The sequence below is a fragment of the Berghia stephanieae genome, chromosome 11 (assembly GCF_034508935.2).
Source record: "Berghia stephanieae isolate SIO BIC M18660-M18661 chromosome 11, UCSD_Bste_1.3, whole genome shotgun sequence".
NCBI lineage: Eukaryota > Metazoa > Mollusca > Gastropoda > Nudibranchia > Aeolidiidae > Berghia > Berghia stephanieae.
In genome coordinates, this window is record NC_088370.1 from 4,184,233 (window position 1) to 4,202,459 (window position 18,227).

Consider the following 18,227-nt stretch of genomic DNA (forward strand, 5'->3'; position numbering starts at 1 on the left):
ACTGTGTAACGTTTATAGTCTGGTTAATACAGTGTAGTGAGAATTAATCATGACCATGGATGGCAAAAACCAATAACAAAGACCTTGAGTGATGTCAACTTCGAGGATTAGCCAATGTGCTCCCCCCCCCCCTCCCCCAACACACACACACACACACACACGCACACACTTTTACTGCCTCCCCCCATCCCCTTCTATTTGATACACAAGAGTAGGTAAGCAGTCTTGCTTCACTGAAGGTGTGTCGCGAAAAGGGTGGGCGATGGGCGTGCTCAACTGTTACACACACAGACACGTTCTGTGCTGTGTGCGACGAACTCACAACACACCACTCACCACACAATCACAGGTTCAGTATTGTCGTGTTCGTGTAGTAGTGTAGTCTGCTAGACGAGTGTGACGAGTTGCATGAATGTTTTAAGATTGTGAGATTTAGTAAAAGTAATAAGATAGAACGGTATTATGATTTTAAATTGGCCGTGACAGTGATTCTTGAGAGGTGATTGCATTTCGTGTCGGCAAAATATGAGAAATATTCTACATGACTGAAAAATGCAAGATTTCAAGGACAGTTGCACAGTTCAAAGTTCACGGAAAGAATGACAATGTCATAAATGTGTGTGCAATACGTGAAATACGTGTGCTGTAAGTAAAGATCCAAGCATTTTGTTAAATCAATGTGTAAAACATATGTATAATACATATATTATATGTCTATATAGCCTAGTTGTTTATAAAACACAAGGATGGCTTAACCAACGTAAGCGGGTCATGTGAATAACTGCTAGATAAATACGTCGTATTTATTATTATTATTATTATTATTATTATTATTATTATTATTATTATTATTATTATTATTATTATTATTATTATTATTATTATTATCATGATCATCATGATAGGCAGTTGCCAATATGAAATATATAGATAGAATGCGCTTGGCTAAGAAGCTCATAACATTGCAATCCGAAGTATAACGGACAAACACACAAAACTGTGTGTATCCATGAACGTTTATTAGTCGGGTTAATACAGTTCAGTGAGCATTACTCATAAACGCGGATGCAAAAAAAAAAAAAAAAAAAAAAAAAACAATGACAAAGACCTGAGTGACGTCATCTTCGAACTATCTATACATTTACATAGAATTTCCAATCACTACAGGTAAAATCAATCATTAACCAAAGGAAAGGACCAAAAATAATTATATGTATATATGTATTATATAATAAATAAACAAACAGAAAAAATAAATAGATGAATAAGTGAATAGATAAATAACTCATTCTTGACAATGTGGGCACCATATTAATACACTCAAACACTCGAACACACGTTTTCCTCGAACTCATTTGAATGTCGATTTTTTTCCTTATTATCCATTGTTCTAATGAATAGGTACGTATTAGATAGAGCAAGTTGAAACTAAATATTACCTTAATGTGTTGCAAGCGACGTAAAACCCTTAAAAACAAACAAACAAGAAACAAAGTAAAAATGACAAAAAGCAAATCCAAGGTTAAAATCCAAGGCACAGATCTGGAGTAGGTGCCTGCAAACTGGGCTATGTAAGGTTGTTGAGCTATCTTTGACGGTTTTGTTTCATGCCATCACATTACACAAAAATATTTTATTTGTTGTTTCACTTTTGCCCTTTCGAAATAGGAGGAGAGAAAAATGATGTCCTTTAAGTTCAGGTTGATTTTGATGTAAATGTAATGTGGATTTTAAATAATAATAATAATAATAATAATAATAATAATAATAATAATAATAATAATAATAATAATAATATAATAATAATAATAATAATACATGTAATAATAATAATAATAATAATAATAATAATAATAATAATAATAATAATACATGTAATAATAATAATAATAATAATAATAATAATAATAATAATAATAATAATAATAATAATAATAATAATAATAATAATAATATTCCCTTTATTCATCCCATAGGGAAATATTTCTCTTGGGTCTATTCTAAGGGAAGACTGTAATAACCCAGGCGTCAGCCGCAGTGCAGCGACGCAAATTGAGCTAGTGTGAGGTGACTTACTCAAGGCCACACAGAGCAGCGGCGGGTGATCGAACTCGGTACCTTTCGGGTACGAAGCAAAGACCGTACCGCTGAGCCACGCTGCCCCCAAATTGATGACTAATGGGCATAAATGTATGGATTTTCCTTAGAAAGTTTCAAAGTTTATTCACTCTTAGACTTTCGTCAATAAACCAACAATCTGATGCCAACATACGTGAAAGTGGAAAAAGAAAGAAAAAGAAAAAAAAGGTAAATGGAACCAAAAAATAAACTGATACACCACACAAAAATACAACAATCGTAATACCATCAATACGTTCAATAATAATAAAAATGATAATAATAATAATAATAATAATAATAATAATAATAATAATAATAATAATAATAATAATAATAATAATAATAATAATAATAAGACCGTACCGCTGAGCCACGCTGCCCCCAAATTGATGACTAATGGGCATAAATGTATGGATTTTCCTTAGAAGATGGGAAAAACAAAATGCAAATGTCTGTAACGGTTTTAGGATACTTTGAAATTTCCAGTCTTCCTTTTTAGTAAACCCTAAGAGAAATGTCCGCATGCGAATGAATAGAGGGAACTTTATAATATTATTTACTATATTAATACGTTGCAAAGATGTGTATCTGTGTGTGAGTGGCTGTGTTTGTGTCTGTGTTGGTTGGAGGAGGGGGTATTATTGTATCATAACATTCATTTACCGCAGTAGCCAATCATTAGCATATGATGGCGCGTGTTATTGAAATTAGAACTGACGGCGAAGTGATAAGAATAAGCAGAGATGTGTCTTTAAAGCAATGGAATGTGTGAGTGGCTGTGTGTGTCTACATGTGTGTTATACTGTTTACTCACACATGCAGTGTAAATAGATACACACGATACACATAAGTAAAACTGTCAATATCAGAGTACGTCAACTGTGTTCGAAATTAAGGGGCGCATTAAAAAAAAAACATTTTAAAAGTGCGGCTATGTGGTTTAGTGGTATGGCACTCACTTTCGGAACCGAAGGTCCTGGGTTCGAGCCTTGCGCACGGCGCATAGTTGAGTCCTTGGAAAAGGCTCTAAACTCACATTCTCTCACCGTACTCATGCGTAAAATGAGTACCCGGCCGTTAACAGCGTTGTCTTTGTAATATCGCCTAACAGGCGTCATGTCCCGTCCTACATGTTAAATGTTGCTGTTGACCAGGGACCCCTTGTAAAGCGCTTTGAGCACATTTATTGGATATTGCTCTATATAAAAGCTCATTTAAAAAAAATTGATTTGATTTTTAAACCTTGGCTGGATGAAATTATTTCGAGGAAACCGTGTTCGAGGTAAAAATTAGTTCGCGGAAGGAATGGAATTCGGAATGATATCAAAGAATAACAAGGAAAAATATCGGGACATTTGAATTAGTTCGATGAAACCATGCTAGAGTGTATAATATTATTGTCTCTTTTGTGGTAATAATTGCCTTAGTCATACACGATATAATTGACGAGTGATCTGATTCTGGGTGGGGATCCTGACCTCCCATAGCGGGCAGGGAGGTACATGCTGTGTCTTCTATACCCCTATATCTGTTTTCCAACATGCTTTCTGTCTTTGTCTTGGAATGAGATTACTTGGTTTTGTCCTGGCCCTGGCTGGGAGGAAACTGTCAAATGTATAGTTAGTTTTGGGAGATGATATTTTTTTCATTGTACATCATCTCTCTGTTTTGTTTATGTATTATATATGATTTGTAACCATTTGAGCGTATTCCTCTTAGTAGGGACCCGAGCTTGTGTCTGGATGAGACTTTTTAGGTGATCTCAAACTACACTGATAGTCTGCTCTTGGAATCTACACCTGTTCCCTATTTGAACCAATTCCCCTTTATTTGCCTTATTCTGGGATGCTTTAATTATAATTCTAGAACTTTTTACTATCCCATTTTCTTCCTTTTTACTGGCGCTCATATGACCTTAATGTGTTGCAAGCGCCGTAAAACCCTTAAAAACAAAAACAGTGATCTGATGGATATACATGATGCATTTTTATAATTACAGCACGATTTTAGTACTCTAGATTTAAGTCGTTGCAATGTTAAAATTTATCTGCGATTTTTTAAGACGTAGGGATAGGTTACCTATAATTTCGTGGGATTAATGTTTAAGAGAGATTATGGAGGGCTGATTAATTATTAAAAATATCTGACGGCATCATTTGAAATGTCGCAAGCTGACAAAACAACTTTTCTTTCATTTTTGCTTAATTGGATTCAATAGTCTGATGTCACGTCGCCCAGCAACGGCGGCCATCGTGGTTCTAAACAAAGAAAATCGGTCCTTTTTATTCTTCATGCTGGCTAGAACATTTCATATGTCTTGTGATCAGAATGTGTAAAAGTCAAATTATGATCAGATTTATAATGTTTTTTCCCCTCTGGATACGCTTTTATGCTCGTCGGAGAAATATTTCTTAAGGGCGTCCGCCATTGTTCCGAGAGTTTAGAGCCAGTTACTAAGTTACCTTGCGTCATTACGAGGGAAGTGACGACATGACTGTTGAAGCGTATTACTTGCTAAACTTAATTACGTACGTACCTTGGCTGGATCATAGGTCGTTGACGAACCCCCTCCATCTTTGTCCGGCTTTGTGCCATCTTCTCAGCTTCTTCAGCTTTTAAGTCCTCCATCAATGCCCTTCCCCAGCTATTCCTAAGCCGCCATGTCTTCCTCGTCCCTGCAGGTTCCACGTAAGAACCTGCCTGGTAATATTTGATGCAGGCCTTCTCACTTCCATCTATTGTTGTTGATCTGTCCCCGCGGAATTATGCCATTTTTTTCGGGGGCAAAATTATGCCAATATTATGCCCCGAAAAAGGCAAATTATGCAATAAATTCGACATTATGCCAAAAATCCTACATTTATGTTCTTGCATGTTCTTTCACAATGAATATGAATACTGATAGACTTAAAAGCTACATTAAGTTGTTTTGTTTAATTAAAAACAACTAAAAAGCAGAAATATATACCAGACTACGTGACAATGTAGAAGTACACTATTTTAAAGAACATTGATTTTAACCCTTAGCATGCTACACCAGCTTCTGTGGCAGCCAGAAAGAGGTCACCCAAGGTAGAATAGCGTGCTAAGAATGGATTAATTAAAAAATATCACCTAAAATAGCTAACGTTTACATGGTCAAATGATTAGGAAAACAAAGAAACAAGATACACATGAATGACAATGATGAATGAAAAGAAACGAAATTTCAACACCATTTTATTATTACTGTTACTGGCAATACTGAGATTGCATTTATTTGAAATTATGACAAGAATTGCTAATTCTTGTGAGTAGAATCTAAAACATCATCTTTGAAAATCACATGAATGTCTTAAAAAATTACCTTTCAAAGACGTGTGAACTGCTAGAAATAAGTTAAGAAATATTGCCATTTACAACAAAGAATCAATGAAATTTTTATAATACATGAAAACAAGACCCTTGAGGTTATCCTCACTCAAAGGGCCGTTAACTCCCTCGTAATGAGTGCTGTCTGAAAAGACCAGGTTGTATCATGAGAAACTTCGCTCTGCATCAGCTGAATTCACAAGAGCATAAATATGCTTTCGTGCACACTTTGACAACTGAGGCAACTCATCTGCCTTGCTGTTCCAGAATATAGTGAGGTTCACTGGCAACCCCCTCCCCCCCCCCCCCCCCCCCCCCCCAGACACTTTAACCACTTGTGGTCTCACAGTTTCCCTGTACCAGTGAAACTCACTCTCTGGAACAGCAGACAAACCATGCAGAGCGCTCTGCAACTTTTCTGTAAAAAAAAGAGGCAAATTTTTTTTAAATAGCTTTTTGCTGACGGATACGGAAGGCCAGAGGATGCGGCCGCATCTTCCTGGAGGGACATGTTGATGGAGGACTGTATTCTATGACTAGTGTTTTTATTCAAGCGACATGTTATCCTCAGTTTCTGAGCTATACAGCAACACCGATTTCACATTCGTGTTGAACATTTTAATTTTTGTTTTCCTTCGTATTTCTCTAGAAGACCAGATTGTTTTCAACATAATAAAGGCTTCTCTTGCTTTGCCTATCCCAGCTGTAACACCCCCCCCCCCCTCTCTCCTCTCTCTCTCTCTCTCTCTCTCTCTCTCTCTCTCTCTCTCTCTCTCTCTATCTATCTATCTATCTATCTATCTATCTCCCTCTCTCTCTCTCTCTCTCTCTCTCTCTCTCTCTCTCTCTCTCTCTCTCTCTCTCTCTCTCTGTCCCTCCCTTCTTGTCAACTATGCTACCAAGAATGTAAAGTCTTCGACTTCATCAACGGGACTGTCTTCAACCACTTGTGATGGTTTTGTCGGGGAACACGTCAGTGTTTGAGGAGCTTCCATATAGTTTCTCTGTCCACTGTCCAGGTGTCGAACGCTTTTTCGAAGTCAATGAAATGTATGTGTAGAGTCTAGTGGTGAATTCCATGTGTTGTTAGCTCAATTGGCACAGCACTCACTTCACACGCCAAGGCGGGACCGAGGCCGTTCCTAGGTGGAGTCGAGATTTGCTGTGCGCTCAGAGCCATCTGTTTATTTAGGGGTAGATGCGTGGTATAAATGTTTATCATTATTATTTTTTTTCTGCCCCCCCCCCCTGTCCACTCATCAATAATTGGATAGCTGGGTTTGTTAGATCTGGCGGAAAGTACTTTAGGATAGACTTGCGTCCTATCCAAAGGGTAGCAAACGATTGCTATGTCTTGTGGTAGCTTAACTTGGGATCCACATAGCTTATCTCTATTTAACCACAGAGTGTACTTGAAAGATAATGGTGTCAGTAGGGATATTAAGATAAATTAAATCTGCAATGAAATTTGACATGAATGCATGAATGACAACAAAGACTGAATCATATCGTACTTCGTATTCTGCAAGAACAGAAAAGAATCACCCTATTTTTTTCATATGGAAAGGAAATGTTTACTTTAAATATTGGTGCATTACGATTACATTTACCAGTGGTGGCAGTGGTTGCAGTATTTATTGCTTGTAGAAGTTGAAGCAATAGTTGTAATAGTAGTAGTAGTGGTAGTAGTATTAGTAGTAGTAGCAGTAGTAGTAGTAGTAGTAGTAGTAGTAGTAGTAGTAGTAGTAGTAGTAGTAGTGTCTCGTCGTCGTGTGTAGTAGTCGTGGTGTGTGTGGTGTAGTAGTAGTAGTAGTAGTAGTAGTAGTAGTAGTAGTAGTAGTAGTAGTAGTAGTAGTAGTAGTAGTAGTAGTAGTAGTAGTAGTAGCAGTTGTTTTTGTTGTCATTGTTGTTGTTGTTGTTTAATTCGTCATTGATTGATTATTGAGCAAACACAACCGACCTTTATTATTCTAAAATTGTAAAATAGAGCATTCCAATTCAAATGAAGTCTTCACTAATGGTGACTTATTTAGAAGACACTAATGTTGACTTATTTAGAAGACACTAATGTTGACTTATTTAGAAGACACTAATCTTGACTTATTTAGAAGACACTAATCTTGACTTATTTAGAAGACACTAATGTTGACTTATTTAGAAGACACTAATGTTGACTTATTTAGAAGAGCAAATGAAATGTTGTTTTTGTTTGTTTATTTGTTTGTTTTGTTGTTGTTGAGAAAATTATATATATGTAAAACATTATTGATGCTATAAATGTCGTTGTGTTCTCAATACTTGAATTATGAAATATAAATATACGATCCTTGTCTCTACAAACATTATTGGAAGTAGCATTCTCCGTCGGTCTATCGTGTAATGTGATCATCCTATTTTTTTTCTTTATGGAAGGGAAATTTTTACTTTCAATACTGGTGCATAATGATTACATTTATCAGTGGTGGTGGTGGTGCAGGTGTTACAAGTAGTCATCGCGGGTGGTTGGATGGGAGCATCACCCTTGAATCATATACCTATGATGTTCTCATGGGTGTACGATCCGATAGTGATGTCGTTTCTTCTTCTCTTTACTAGCCTATCCTGCTTCTTTGGTTTGTGATTGTATTTTTGACAGGGGATATTTTTTTTTCTGTAAATCTTCTGCCTGTTTGTTCTTGGTTATTTGTAATTTAGCTTATGATATTTTTAGGTTATGATTTTGATTTACATTTGTACTATTTTTGTTAGATTGCTTGTTTTTTTGTTTCAGCGGTCTCTCATATAACCTCAATTGTGTTGGAAGAGACCTAAAGCAACAAACAAACAGGTAGTCATCTCTAAATCTATCGAGCTGTCCTTTTGTGTTGTTTTTTTTCTTTCTCTAAGTTATGTCCTATGTATTTCGTTTATATTTAATAGTTTTAGGTATTTGGAATAAAAATTTGATAAGAGCCCAAACGTTCAGGAAATTATCAATTTTATCTGTTTTCGTATATTAAATTGGAAGGTTACATTCAATTTCACATTGTTATTAATTTATGATTTAATATGAATTCTACTGGGTGGGGTTCCTTACCTCCCATAGTGGGCAGGGAGGTACTGACTGTGTCTTCTACCCAACTATATCTGTTTTCCAACATGCTTTCTGTCTTTGTCTTGGAATGAGATTACTTGGTTTTGTCCAGGCCCTGGCCGGAAACCCTGGCTGGGAGGGAAACAGTCGAATGTTTAGAGTTTTCGGAGATAATATTTTTTCCCTTGTAAATCTTCTCTCTGTTATGCACTGCATTATGTTTCTTTATATAATGTATGATTTGTAAATATTTGAGTGTATTCCTCTTAGTGGGGACCTGTGCTTGTGACTGGATAAGACTTTTAGGTGATCTCAAACTAAGTACTTCGATAGTGTGCTCTTGGAATCTACATCTGTTCCCTATTTGATCCAATTCTCCTTTGTCTTACTTTATCTTGGGTGCTTTAATTCTAGAACTTATTACTATCCCATTTTCTTCCTTTTTACTGGCGCTGATATGACCTTAATGTGTTGCAAGCGCCGTAAAACACTTAAAAACAAACAAACATATGAATTCTATTCACTATTACTCCGGCGATGGACTGGTTACATACAAACTTTCAAGAATTTTGTAACCGGAAATAGAAGGTGTGACGTCACAACATTTCTTCCCTATATCGATCACATGCAAAAAAAGCTATCTTTTTAGAAATTATTATAAAGACGTTATCATATTCAGAATTATCACAGTAATACATATTATACAAGAGCTATAAATTAAATGTGAATTTAGTATAGAATCTATATATATGTTACTGAAAAGATATCAAATACGGCACTATTCAATCGTTGTTTATTATTATTATTATTATTATTATTATTATTATTATTATTATTATTAATTATTATTATTATTATTATTATTATTATTATTATTATTATTATTATTATTTATTATTATATTATTATTAATTATTATTTTTAATTATTATTATTATTATTATTATATATTATTATTATATATATATTATTATTATTATTTATTATTATTATTATTATTAGTATTATATATATATTATATATATATATAGTATAGTATATATATAGTATTATTATTATTAGTATGTATAGTAGTAGTAGTAGTGTTGTAGTTGAGTAGTATAGTAGTTAGTAGTAGTATAGTAGGTGGTTAATACGTAGTGTTCGTCGTCGTCGTTGTTGTTGTTGTTGTTGTTGTAATAGCTGTTGTAGTAGTATTAGTAGTAGTAGTAGTCGTCGTCGTCGTCGTTGTTGTTGTTGTTGTTGTAATAGTAGAAATAATGTTAAAAATAGAGAAAGATAATATCGTTTCTCATGCTTATAGGTTGTTATCTCTGTATTTACCTTTTTGTAATTCTCTATTTGGTTTTCCATCTCTTTATCTCAAACCAGTTATTAGTTAAGGCTTTTATCTTCTGTACATAAAACTAAGGAGTTAGGTTAAGGCTAGCTAAGATTACAAATTCATTGATTGTTATTGTGAGTGATAAACGAGACACATTTACTTTATTTTTATATATCTACTTATCGTCGCGTATTATTATCGTTGAATACTGAGTAAACAGCCGGGGAATGTAAACAGAGACCACCTGATATATACATGTATTTTCATGTAGATTTTGAATGTGTATACACATACATACATACACATACACGCACAAGCGCGCGTGCACACACACACACACACACACACACACACACACACACACACACGCATTTAACTAACCCTCCTTCCGCACTAGGACAAAACTGTCCCGGGACAAATTTGTCCTGTCCCACTGGAGAAAACTTCTATTCAAAAGGGGTTCCGCACTAGGACAGGACTGTCCCAGGACACACCTGCGCGAATGCATTTTTTTTTTTTTTACAAGATTCAAAAGTTTATTTGTAGGCAATTGCAACTCTAATAATTCACATTTTATGAATCAACATAAGATACGACATGACGATAATGATTTTTTACACTGTACAATGGGATTTGTTTTCATAAGATTTATATAATCATGAAATATTCTTATAGCAAGAGTAATATTATTGCTACTGCTACTACTACCACTACCACTACCACGACTACGACGACGACGACTACTACTACTACTACTACTACTACTACTACTACTACTACTACTACTACTACTACTACTACTACTACTACTACTACTACTACTACTACTACTACTAGTAATGGATGAAATAGATGTTGCATATTTCTGTGCTTTACCACGTGGAAAAAAAGACAAATTGAAAGAGAAAACAATATTGGGTGCATCCTTTAATGACCCAAAGATTGCTCAAGGGTCAATTCCGTAGACTCTATGGTGATCTCCGATCTTATCTTAAAATGGCTTTCTTGGAATCACCTCATTTTACCCAGGTGCAAATGAATACCAGTTCGCTGATGAAAGTAATCTTTGACTGACTAGCATCATTCAAGAGGATAATAGAAAGTCAGCATGGTTCGTACCCGAAAGGCATCAGTTGAGTAAGTCACCTCGCCTAGCTCAATTTGCGGCGCTGCACTGCGGCTGACGCCTGGTTATACCTTGTCCTAGCTAAATTTGCGGCGCTGCATTGCGGCTGACGCCTGGGTTATTCCAGTCTTACCTTGGAATAGACCCTCGAGAAAAAGTTCCCCTATGGGATGAAAAAATGAATTTTATTATTTTAAATTTTAAACTGTTATCTGTCTGCTCAACGCCACAGAAACATGGATAAGTTCCGGATTTATAAGCTTAGGAGGCAAGATGGCCCATGGTTAGCGCGTTGTACTCTGGACTGAGAGGTTCTGTGTTCGATTCCGACCGAAGCCAACTTGTACTTTCTAGAGCAAGAAAATTTACTCCAATCACTCACTCCATTCAGGTGTAAAAGGGTACCTGTCAAGCTGGGATAGTAATCTGCGATAGACTAGCGTCCTGTTCAAAGGTTTTCAAACAAATACGTTAATTGTCCGCTTCACGCTATTGAAACCGGAATAACTCCTGCACCGTTGGCTACAAGGCTCTAAAGGACTTAATTTGTTTTACAATGAGTCCAAGTGGCTCAGAAGGACTTACTTAAAAATATTTTCATTGAGAATTCCCGAAATAAATAACGATAAAGATAATTGATCCCACAAGTTACCGAATAGATGTGCGACCGGTTTTAGACACGTTACTGCTGTGTCACAAAGTGTGACACTTCTTAAATTATATTTATAAATATACGTTTTTAAATTGCCGAAAATATTTATGTTGCTATGCCTTCTGTACGTGGTTTCATCAAATAGAATTATTTTTTGAATTGTTCTTGCTTTTTTATATTCAGAATTGAAATAAATAAATAAATTATAACTGTGAAATTGAATGTAAGCTTCAGTTTGATATACGAAAACATAAAATGGACATTTCGGGTTTCCCCTTCATCAACAACACATGATGAATTAAAAACTACAGACGAATGAGATAGTGTGGTAGTGGCGTTGTTAAGATGAATAAACAAAAACATTGATGGGCAGGAAATTGTTTGCTACTTTGTGAGGAAGAGCGAATTAAAACAGAGCAATAGAAATTTATAAAAGGTGCGTACTTAATTATGTCAAAAGAGGGAGGCGGGAAGGAACTGTGTAATGCAGTATAGAAAGTGAACTAAAATAAAGTGTGGACTATTGTTGGAAAATAAATACAATGGAATTGGAAATAAATACAAAATATAAGGGATGTAGGTATTATTATATTAGTGGCATTAGCCACAGCAGAAGCAACAATAGTAGTACTAGTAGTAGTAGTAGTAGTAGTAGTAGTAGTAGTAGTAGTAGTAGTAGTAGTAGTAGTAGTAGTAGTAGTAGTAGTAGTAGTAGTGCAGAAAATAAAGACAGGCATTTCAATTTTGACACGGCGCCGCCAAGTCTGGGACTTTTTTGTCCTAGTGCGGAAGTCTGCTATATTTTTCTACTATCACAAACGATATGAACACGGGACTGGGACAGTCCTGTCCCGTTGATTTTGTAGCATTTCACAACGGCCTGGGACACAACGGGACTGTTTTGTCCCGTCCCAATAGGTGCGGAAGATTTCTCTAAATTCTATATGTTACAGATTTGGGACAGGACTGTCCCGGGACAGTCCTGTCCTAGTGCGGAAGAGGGTTAACAGACGAATTATCGCTGTTTAACGATTGGACACACGAGTTGTTTGATTTTTGTCGAAGTGAGTGTTGTCAGAGATAATAATATTATTGAGTTTAAGGTTGCAAAATGCCCACGAAAGTCCTTAGTGTACGAAATGGGGAGACTTTTTATATTTGGTCACAAAAATTTGCATCCTGCTAGCCTGTGAGTTTTGTATCAGTGTAGTTATGGACATGGTAAAAAACGTATTATGATAATTTATCCTGTTTTCATCGCTACAATAAAACACATTTTCCTTATTTAAAAAAAAACAACAACAAAAAAAAAAAAAAAAAAAAAAAAAAAAAACTGATGTCGTTTTGTAGTTGTTATACCTGAATATGATAAAATATCCGGCATACCTAACTGGCATTGTGTATATCATGTATATGACCCGCCGATAACTCACCACTCATTTATTTATTCATTCAGACATTTATTTATTTATTTACTTATTTATTTTTTTAGGATGGGACCTCTGAAATAAACAAATAATATATTTTTGAAATGCTTTACTTTCAGGTGATGTGACTAACACAACTGGCTTTGTGAAGAAGAAATGAAATAAAAACAGATCACAATGCACGGCCAAGGGGATGCAGTAGAGCAAGGCGCAAATCCCGAGGCTGTAGAAGAAGACGTTCTAAAAAGAGATGGCCATAATGATTCTATGTCTGGGAAGAGTTACAATAATAAAACAGTTGCTGCTCCTGAATTAGTTGGCATTGTCAGAGACGACAAGGTGGAGAACAATAAGTGTAGTGATCTGGACAACAACGGTGATGAACATGAAAGCGACCATGACAATGATAACAATGATAATGATCCGATGATGAAATCTGAAGATGACCATCAGACATTTTTGGTTCCCTCGGACAGAGAAGACGGTGCTTTGGTTGTAGATTATAAGAATGGAAACAGTAACAGCAACAGCCACGTAAATGAGGGGGTTAATCATGAAAGTAGCAGCATCGACAGAGGCTACGCGTGGGTTATAGTTGTAGGTATGTAGCTGTATATAAGTTATTTGGCATGTACATGGTTTTTTATAATGATAATGGACAGACGTGTTCTCGTACTGATTTTCATGTCTTTTTACTCACTCAACCCTAACACCGACTATACCCGTAGTTTACCCGAGTTACTTTTACTCCATGCCTATAGATTACATTTTTCTGAGACAAATTATAAGCGTAGTATCAAAGCTATTGTTTTTAGATTTTGCATGTTAATGATAGTTGAATAAAACTATCTTTGTGCATGCTCATTTTTAATACATTTTTTCCAATTTTGAAAACAGCAAAAGTCTCTAGGATTGAGTGAGTTAACCCAAATTGTTATGGGCTCATTTTTGTCATGGAAATACTCTCAGGTCCTGGGTGGGGTTCCCGACCTCCCACAGTGGTCAAGGAGGTACTTGCTGTGTCTTTTACTTTTATACCCCTTCTGTTTTCCAATTGCTTTCTGTTTGTGTCTTGGAATGAGATTACTTAGTTATGTCTTGGCCCTGGCTGGAGAACTTGACTGGGAGGGAAACAGTCGAATGTATAGTTATAGTTTTGGGAGATGATATTTTTTTGTCTTGTAAGTCATCTCTCTATTATGCACTGTATTATTTTTGTTTACATGTTATTTATGATTTGTAAAAGGACCTGTTCTTGTGTCAGGACGAGACTTTTACCTGATCTCAAGCTAAGTACAGTGGACTCCGGATAAGACGATGCCCAGGGGAACCGAGAAAAAAATCGACTTATCCGAAAATCAACTTAACCGGAGTGTAACCAAATGAGCAAAAACTCATTTGAACAAAGCAAACCAATCTAGAATAAGTATGTCCCTTCATAGTGGTCATGAGAGGCTCCTACCCCCAATAGTCCCATAGAGGAATCAGAATACATAAAAATCGGAATTTGAGATAAAAGAGCGGAATCAACTTACTGTTATTGACTATGACATACTTTGCAACAGAAAATGTAATAGACAATCCAAAAGTACTCAAATGATTAAAAATAAAAAATGTGTAAAAATGTACAGATTGTGTAAAGACTAAGAATGGGGTCAAATAATAAAAGAGAAAACACAGGTCCTGGCCGTCTGAGAGCAAAGCATTGAATGGATGGATTTAACCTTGTCAGGACCCCCCCCCCCCCCCCACACACACACCTAATCAAGCAAACGCGCGTGCCGGTACACACACACACACACACACACACACACACACACACACACACGGACACAGGGCTAAAATTAAATAGGGAAAGAAGCTGACCGTACTCAAATAATATTATTACCGATTGAAGCCAACATATAATATTACCAAGGTCATTGACCTCAGGAATTGGAGTCACAATAATAATAATAATACTCAACCCCCTCCCAAACATATAATATCTGACATCAGCAGCACACACTTTGAAGAGACTAATCAGACATACAAAATGTGTGTTGATTGACCATAGGAGATGACGAAATAAGCCATAGCTCACTTTTTTTTCGCTAGAGATTTTTTTTTTTTTAAATTTTCCTCCATGAGAATGCCTTGAATGTGGAATGTCTACCAATTAATTAAGTGAATTATTCCGCGAAAAGCGGAAGGGTAGGAGCCTCTAGGTCAAGGTCATGCTTCTTGTAAATCTTCGAGACAGAAATAGCTGGTATGCTCATTTCCTATGCGATGATTTTCTGTCGCATGCCAAACTTTCCAAATGCGTCGAATCTTCCTTTTCCGCGATAGGTTTGCCATTGTAGTTGTAGACTTGACTTGAATTCCTCTTGATAAAATTGATACTAATTAAGAGGGCCATTACATAGGATGGCCTGGATTAGAACAAAAAAAAATATTGAACTTGAAGTTGCGACAATGTAAAATTTGAGATGGAGAAATTAAAGTTATTCAATACTGCTCATGTACATTGAACTCGGACGTCAGGCAAAGCACCTACATCACATCAATGTGCACCAATCGTTCACGTATATTCTTAACCACTTAAAATTCTTACTGGTAGCTTTTTTAACCAATGGAAATACTTGTTTATTTGTGATTTTTTTGTAGTCATGAGTGTTAAGAACATCGACTTAAGCGACATCGACTTATGTGGAGTTTTTTTTTTTTTTTTACTAATGTTATATAGGAAGAAGGGGGAGGGACCAAGAAAAAAAATCGACTTGGGTAAAAATCGACTTAGGCAACGTCGACGTATCCAGAGTGCACTGTACTTTGATAGTGTGCTTTTGGAATCTATATATGGTTCATATTTGAACCAATTCCCCTTTTCTTGGGTGCTTTAATTGTCATTCTAAAGCTTTTTACAATCACATTTTCCCCTTTTTACTGGCGCTGATGTGACCCTAATGTGTTGCAAGCGCCGTAAAACCCCTTAAAAAACAAACAAACAAACAAAACAAAACTCTCAAATCAACGCAAAATATTGTCCATCACAACATTGTTAAATTGGGCCATTAACCCTCTCCTTACCACCTACAGCAATATCGTCACATTTGTTACGACACAATAAAATACATTTTTCTGATTCAGATTTATTTTGTACATCACAAACTGTGAATGATCTTTGTTTAATTAATAAGAACATAATGTTGTTTTGTAGAGAGCTTGTTTGAGTTTAAAAAATCCATTTTTCTGCTGGGTAAGCCTGCCATTTTGGGAAAATACTGAAAATGATCAGTAAGGAGAGAGTTAATTGTGTCTGCATATCAAACATGCTAACATTATGTGCACGTTGGGTGGGACCAGGGCCCTACTATATATATAGTATAGGCCATGGGTGGGACCCATTGTCATTGCCCCAAAAACAGTGATATGTCGGCGTGAAAGAAGAGCTAAAAAAAACAACAACAAAAAACCCCCCAAAACACAAAACAAACAAAGATTTGAAAGTTAAAATGACCAGAAATGTGACCCCGCGTCTCAAAACGGTATTAAGTTGGGATGATTAATTTTCTGTAAATTGAATTTGCAGCCAGAAATATCATGCTTAAGTTGAGTTTTTTTGCGTTATTGAGGAGAATGAATAGCCTCATTGTTGAGGATACCGTGCGCTCTATATGAGTCTATTATTATTATTATTATTATTATTATTATTATTATTATTATTATTATTATTATTATTATTATTATTATTATTATTATTATTATTGTTAACATAATGCGATTTTGAAGTCATAGTCAGAGGTCAAAATGATGTTTTGAATGCTCTCTGTCGCCCTGTGAGTCCTAGGAAAAAATATATAATAATATCTGATAACCTAATCCAATTATGGCTTGCTTTAACACTTGTAATGGACACATTTAATTTTTGCGTTGGTTTGAGAGTATTTCCATTACAGCAATGAGACCACAATACTTTGGGTTATTGGACCTGCAAATAAGTACACGTTGTCTTTTTATCCCTTTGGAATGAGCTCCCTCAAGAGGTCGTCAATATTGGGTGCCCCAAACTGTTCAACACAATATAATTCACGAGGAAAATCTAGCCTGATTTTTCTTTATAGGATAGGAGTTTGTTGTATATAGGCTGTACTTTACTAATGAATATATAGATATGCATTTCCTTCACCGACAAAGATCTACTCAACTCTTGTCAGGGTGACCATGGTAGCCTCTTCTTCGTTGAAACATGATGCATAGCACAAAGTAATGCACACTGGGTGAGGGCAGGGAGGTACAAACTGTGTCTTCTATCCCCTTATATCTGTTTTCCAACATGCTTTCTGTCGTTGTCTTGGAATGAGATTACTTGGATTTGTTCTGGCCCTGGCCGGAGTCCTAGCTGGGAGGGAAACAGTCAAATGCATAGTTATTGTTTTGGGAGATGATATTTTTTTCCTTGTAAATCATCTCTCAGTATGTATTATTATTTGTTATTTAGAAAGTATAATGTAAACATTTGAGTGCATTCCTCTTTGTAGGATCTTGTGCTGGTGTCTGGGTGAGACATTTAGGTGATCTCAAACTAAGCACATTGATAGTGTGCTCTTGGAATCTACATCTGGGCCCTATTCAAATGATCCCCCTTTGTCTTACTTTTCTCTCAAGTTCTTTTAATTGTACATCTAGAATTATTTCACTATTCAATTTTATTCCTTTTTTACTGGCGCTGATATGACCTAAATGTATTGCAAGCGCCGTAAAACCCTTAAAAGCAAAAACATAAAAGAAGTAGTGCACATATTCAATAAATAATCCAATTTCTCACTTTTATGAATTCAAATAGTTATTTCTATTTTCTGATATTCCCCTTTCCCCACAAACCTCCAACCCCCCCCCCCCCCCCCCCAACCCCCACCACGTACACACAAACCAGCCGTGTTTTTAATCCACTTTCTCCACATTGGCTACCTCAAGTCGGGAGGTGTGTACTTTGTGGAGTTACAACGGAAGTTCAAGTCAAACGCTTCTATGACGTCATTAGTCATCGGTCTCGCCGATGGAATTTTCAGCATGTCTGGTAAGTTGTGCTGCTGACATAATTTTATTCACGTTCTTTTAACCCTCTCCTTACCACCTACAGCAAAATCGTCACATTCGTTACGACACAA

At 36.0% G+C, this 18,227-nt stretch overlaps 1 protein-coding gene across 1 annotated transcript in view; it reads left to right on the top strand.

The window, feature by feature from the left end:
* The first annotated feature begins 277 nt into the window (after nt 1–277).
* LOC144957152 (uncharacterized) overlaps nt 278–18,227 on the top strand; it is a 28,985-nt gene continuing 11,035 nt past the window's right edge. Inside the window, exons 1-3 of the mRNA XM_078888169.1 lie at nt 278–645; nt 13,194–13,675; nt 17,993–18,136. Of these exons, the coding sequence (XP_078744295.1) occupies nt 13,252–13,675; nt 17,993–18,136 (568 nt within the window). The 5' untranslated portion in view covers nt 278–645; nt 13,194–13,251. The remainder of the gene's footprint in view (nt 646–13,193; nt 13,676–17,992; nt 18,137–18,227) is intronic.